The sequence below is a fragment of the Mytilus trossulus genome, chromosome 8 (genome assembly GCF_036588685.1).
Source record: "Mytilus trossulus isolate FHL-02 chromosome 8, PNRI_Mtr1.1.1.hap1, whole genome shotgun sequence".
NCBI lineage: Eukaryota > Metazoa > Mollusca > Bivalvia > Mytilida > Mytilidae > Mytilus > Mytilus trossulus.
Genome location: NC_086380.1, coordinates 65,850,352 through 65,856,482, shown reverse-complemented (window position 1 = coordinate 65,856,482; position 6,131 = coordinate 65,850,352). Strand labels below are relative to the sequence as shown.

The 6,131-nt window shown below is 36.6% G+C and overlaps 1 protein-coding gene across 1 annotated transcript; it reads right to left on the bottom strand.

The window, feature by feature from the left end:
- Positions 1-3,853: 3,853 nt before the first annotated feature.
- On the bottom strand, positions 3,854-4,570 carry LOC134727872 (uncharacterized). Its single transcript, XM_063592267.1, has one exon. It carries the CDS (start codon positions 4,568-4,570, stop codon positions 3,854-3,856), a length of 717 nt encoding a protein of 238 aa, XP_063448337.1.
- Between the last annotated feature and the right edge of the window lie 1,561 nt (positions 4,571-6,131).

Genomic DNA, 6,131 nt, shown 5'->3' with positions numbered 1-6,131 from the left:
TGTAGATATCCCCCTATGCTTTGATGTAGATATCATCCATGCTTTGATGTAGATATCCCCCATGCTTTGATGTAGATATCCCCCTATGCTTTGATGTAGATATCCTCCATGCTTTGATATATATATATCCTCCATGATTTGATATAGATATCCCCCTATGCTTTGTTGTAGATATCCTCAATACTTTGAAATATATATCCCCCATGCTTTGTTGTAGATATTCCCATATGCTTTCATGTAGATATCCCCCTATGCTTTGATGTAGATATCCCCCTATGCTTTGATATATATATATCCCCATGAATTGATATAGATATCCCCAATGCTTTGCTGTAGATATCCCCCTATGCTTTGATGTAGATATCCTCCATGCTGTGATATATATATATATCCTCCATGATTTGTTGTAGATATTCCCATATGCTTTCATGTAGATATCCCCCTATGCTTTGATGTAGATATCCCCTATGCTTTGATGTAGATATCCCCCTATGCTTTGATATAGATATCCTCCATGATTTAATATAGATATCCGCAATGCTTTGATGTAGATATCCCCTATGCTTTCATGTAGATATCCCCCCCATGCGTTCATGTAGATATCTCCCTATGCTTTGATGTAGATATCCCCCTATGCTTTGATGTAGATATCCTCCATGCTTTGAAATATATATCCCCCATGCTTTGTTGTAAATATTCCCATATGCTTTCATGTAGATATCCCCCTATGCTTTGATGTAGATATCCTCCATGCTTTGATATAGATATCCTCCATGCTTTGATATACATATCCTCCATGATTTGATATAGATATCCCCAGGGTTTCCGCTGGCGGTCGCCAATTTGCGAAAAAATAATAATTGTGGCAATAAAAATTTGTCATTTGCGAAAGAATTTTGCGAAAGAAATATATAGAACGATTTATTTTCCTCCATCTTGTTTATTTACTTTTTTCGAGTTTCTCGGACTTTACCCGATCAGACAATACTCGGAATTCACCTTGACCTCATTAAGGTTTGGACAGAAAATCAATAATCAGCTGATTGCATTTTATAGCTATTGACAACAAAGGACTATATTAATAAAGGTGTTGATTGAATTGTTTGACAAAAATTTAAATGATATGGTTAAATGGCTTCTGCTAAATGTCACTTACAGAATTTATTTACCACTTTGCGACGCACGTGTTTGAAGCAAACTTTTGACGTCTCCTCCGCTTTTAACTTAGATAGTTTAGAAAAGAAAGCTGTTGTTGTGACGAAAAACTTATTTATCCTTTGACTTAAATATCGGTAATTGATTAGAAAGACGTTTTTAAATCCGTTTGGGTGACACACGTGTTTCAGGCCTAGTTTTACGTCTCAACTTTTTCATTTACGATGGTCAAGAAAAGAATACTGTCGTTATGAAGAAATATATCCAAATGGTTGGCTCGAATGAGAGTAGCCCTTCAATGTAATGACTACACATGAAACGAGGGATCAAATTCATGTGATAAAAGCTTTTGTTTTGTTGTAAAAAAAAATTCTTAGTACAAAAGGGAACATCAGTATTTTTTACGTTTACAAAAACTTTCCCTATGCACTATAATGGTATTAGATAATCAAAACATGTCCATTAATTTTGTTATATTCCAGGACGTATATCTTATTTATTATTAAAAGTATAGTGGTCCAATCAATTAGAAAAGTTGTTTAAAATACAATGAATAGTTTTCCCTTTAAAATAAAAAAAAAAATTGTTGTTTTGAAGTAAATTTTTAGTGTTTATTTATTAACATGTAAACTCTAAAATAAGTTTGAGAGCATAATCATAGACACAATGGGCAAAATCATCTTATTTAAGAGAAAGGGGGAAGGGGGGGGGGGGGGGGGGGGGGTATAAAAAAATGTAAATTTTAAACGAAAAATATAGTTATGTTATTTGGCGAAAAAAATAATAAAGTGGCGAAAAATATATTGTTTTGGCGAAAGAGGTGGCGAAAAATATAATTGACCCAGGGGAAACCCTGGATATCCCCCTATGCTTTGTTGTAGATATCCTCCCTGCTTTGATATATATATATATCCTCCATGATTTGATATAGATATCCCCCAATGCTTTGTTGTAGATATCCTCCATGCTTTGAAATAGATATCCCCCATGCTTTGTTGTAGAAATTCCCATATGCTTTCATGTAGATATCCCCCTATGCTTTGATGTAGATATCCTCCATGCTTTGATATAGATATCCTCCATGATTTGATATAGATATCATCCATGATTTGATGTAGATATCCCCTATGCTTTCATGTAGATATCCCCCATGCTTTGATGTAGATATCCCCCATGCTTTGATGTAAATATTCCTCCATGCTTTGATGTAGATATCCTCCATGCTTTGAAATATATATCCCCCATGCTTTGTTGTAGATATTCCCATATGCTTTCATGTAGATATCCCCCTATGCTTTGATGTAGATATCCTCCATGCTTTGATATAGATATCCTCCATGCTTTGATATATATATCCTCCATGATTTGATATAGATATCCCCCTATGCTTTGTTGTAGATATCCTCAATGCTTTGATATATATATATCCTCCATGATTTGATATAGATATCCCCCAATGCTTTGTTGTAGATATCCTCCATGCTTTGAAATAGATATCCCCCATGCTTTGTTGTAGATATTCCCATATGCTTTCATGTAGATATCCCCCTATGCTTTGATGTAGATATCCTCCATGCTTTGATATAGATATCCTCCATGATTTGATATAGATATTCTCAATGATTTGATGTAGATATCCCCTATGCTTTCATGTAGATATCCCCCCTATGCTTTGATGTAGATATCCTCCATGCTTTGATAAAGATATCCTCCATGATTTGATGTAGATATCCACCATGCTTTGATGTAGATATTCCCCATGCTTTGATGAAGATATCCCCCATGCTTTAATGTAGATATCCCCCATGCTTTGATGAAGATATCCTGCATGCTTTGATGTAGATATTCCCCATGCTTTGATGTAGATATCCTCCATGCTTTAATGTTGATATCCCTGATGCTTTGATTTAGATATCCCTGATGCTTTGATGTAGATATCCCCCATGCTTTGATGTAGATATTCTCCATGCTTTGATGTAGATATTCCCCATGCTTTGATGTAGATATCCCCCATGCTTTGATGTAGATATCCTTCATGCTTTGATGTAGATATCCCCAATGCTTTGATGTAAATATTCCCCCATGCTTTGATGTAGATATCCCCCCATGCTTTGATGTAAATATTCCCCCATGCTTTGATTTTGATGTAAATATTCCCCCATGCTTTGATGTAAATATTCCCCCATGCTTTGATGTAGATATCCTCCATGCTTTGATGTAGATATTCCCCATGCTTTGATGTAGATATCCTCCATGCTTTAATGTAGATATTCCTCCATGCTTTGATGTAGATATCCTCCATGCTTTGAAATATATATCCCCCATGCTTTGTTGTAGATATTCCCCTATGCTTTGATGTAGATATCCTCCATGCTTTGATATAGATATCCTCCATGATTTGATATAGATATTCTCCATGATTTGATGTAGATATCCCCTATGCTTTCATGTAGATATCCCCCTATGCTTTGAATTATATATCCTCCATGCTTTGATAAAGATATCCTCCATGATTTGATGTAGATATCCACCATGCTTTGATGTAGATATTCCCCATGCTTTGATGAAGATATCCCCCATGCTTTAATGTAGATATCCCCCATGCTTTGATGAAGATATCCTGCATGCTTTGATGTAGATATTCCCCATGCTTTGATGTAGATATCCTCCATGCTTTGATGTAGATATCCTCCATGCTTTAATGTTGATATCCCTGATGCTTTGATGTAGATATCCCTGATGCTTTGATGTAGATATCCCCCATGCTTTGATGTAGATATTCTCCATGCTTTGATGTAGATATTCCCCATGCTTTGATGTAGATATCCCCCATGCTTTGATGTAGATATCCTTCATGCTTTGATGTAGATATCCCCAATGCTTTGATGTAAATATTCCCCCATGCTTTGATGTAGATATCCCCCCATGCTTTGATGTAAATATTCCCCCATGCTTTGATGTAAATATTCCCCCATGCTTTGATGTAAATATTCCCCCATGCTTTGATGTAGATATCCTCCATGCTTTGATGTAGATATTCCCCATGCTTTGATGTAGATATCCTCCATGCTTTAATGTAGATATCCCCCATGCTTTGATGTAGATATCCCCCATGCTTTGATGTAAATATTCCTCCATGCTTTAATGTAGATATCCCCATGCTTTGATGTAGATATCCCCTATGCTTTGATGTAAATATTCCTACATGCTTTGATGTAGATATCCCCCATGCTTTGATGTAGATATCCCCCATGCTTTGATGTAGATATCCCCCATGCTTTGATGTAAATATTCCCCCATGCTTTGATGTAGATATCCCCATGCTTTGATGTAGATATCCCCCATGCTTTGATGTAAATATTCCTACATGCTTTGATGTAGATATCCCCCATGCTTTGATGTAGATATCCCCCATGCTTTGATGTTAATATTCCCCCATGCTTTGATGTAGATATCCCCAATGCTTTGATGTAGATATCCTCAATGCTTTGATGTAGTTATTCCCCATGCTTTGATGTAGATATCCCCCATGCTTTGATGTAGATATCCTCAATGCTTTGATGTAGTTATTCCCCATGCTTTGATGTAGATATCCCCCATGCTTTGATGTAGATATTCCCCATGCTTTGATATAGATATCCTGCATGCTTTGATGTAGATATTCCCCATGTTTTGATGTAAATATTCCCCCATGCTTTGATGTAGATATCCCCCATGCTTTGATGTAAATATTCCTCCATGCTGTGATGTAGATGTCCTCCATGCTTTAATGTAGATATCCCCCATGCTTTGATGTAGATATCCCCCCATGCTTTGATGTAGATATCCTCCATGCTTTGATGTAGATATTCCCCATGCTTTGATGTAGATATCCTCCATGCTTTAATGTAGATATCCCCCATGCTTTGATGTAGATATCCCCCATGCTTTGATATAGATATCCCCCATGCTTTGATGTAGATATCCTCCATGCTTTGATGTAGATATTCTTCATGCTTTGATGTAGATATCCTCCATGCTTTAATGTTGATATCCTCCATGCTTAAATGTAGATATCCCCCATGCTTTGATATAGATATCCTCCATGCTTTAATGTAGATATTCCCCATGCTTTGATGTAGATATCCCCCATGCTTTGATGTAGATATCCCCCATGCTTTGATGTAAACATTCCTACATGCTTTGATGTAGATATCCCCCATGCTTTGATGTAGATATCCCCCATGCTTTGATGTAGATATCCCCCCATGCTTTGATATAAATATTCCCCCATGCTTTGATGTAGATATTCCCCCATGCTTTGATGTAGATATCCGCCATGCTTTGATGTAGATATTCCCCATGCTTTGATGTAGATATCTTCCATGCTTTAATGTAGATATCCCCCATGCTTTGATATAGATATCCCCCATGCTTGGATGTAGATATCCCCCATGCTTTGATGAAGATATCCTGCATGCTTTGATGTAGATATCCCCCATGCTTTAATAGACAATTACTAAGAAATACTGTCTCAGTTTAAACAGAAAGTTAATTGAATGTTACGTAATATCTTTATCAGAGATGACAACTGATCTGTTCTCATTACTGCAAACATAATCACATACTCTTTACCCCGAATGTAACCTGTACCAAAAACATGAGGTGCTTACTTACATTAACAACAGGAAGGATGCACTTGTTAAGCAGGATATGCTTCCCTTACCAGAGCACCTGAGACCACAGCCGGGGTTTTGTTGGGTTTCATGTGTCTCATACAGTCCTTGGTTTTCCATGTTCAACTTGTCTTTTGTATACTGTTGTTTGTCTTTTGATCGTTTTAACATTTTTTTCAATGGCATTGTCAGTTTGTTTTCGACTAATGAGTTTATTGAATGTCCCTTTGATATTTCTGGCCTCTCTTATACAACTTCATCTTATTCATGCTTACGTGCATGTCTAAAATCAACAGCTTTGTAGATCGTTTCCTGATGTTT

Coding starts and splice junctions, on each gene's coding strand:
- LOC134727872 (XM_063592267.1), bottom strand. CDS start 4,570: ATGGGGGATATCTACATCAAAGCATGGGGGATATCTACATCAAAGCAT.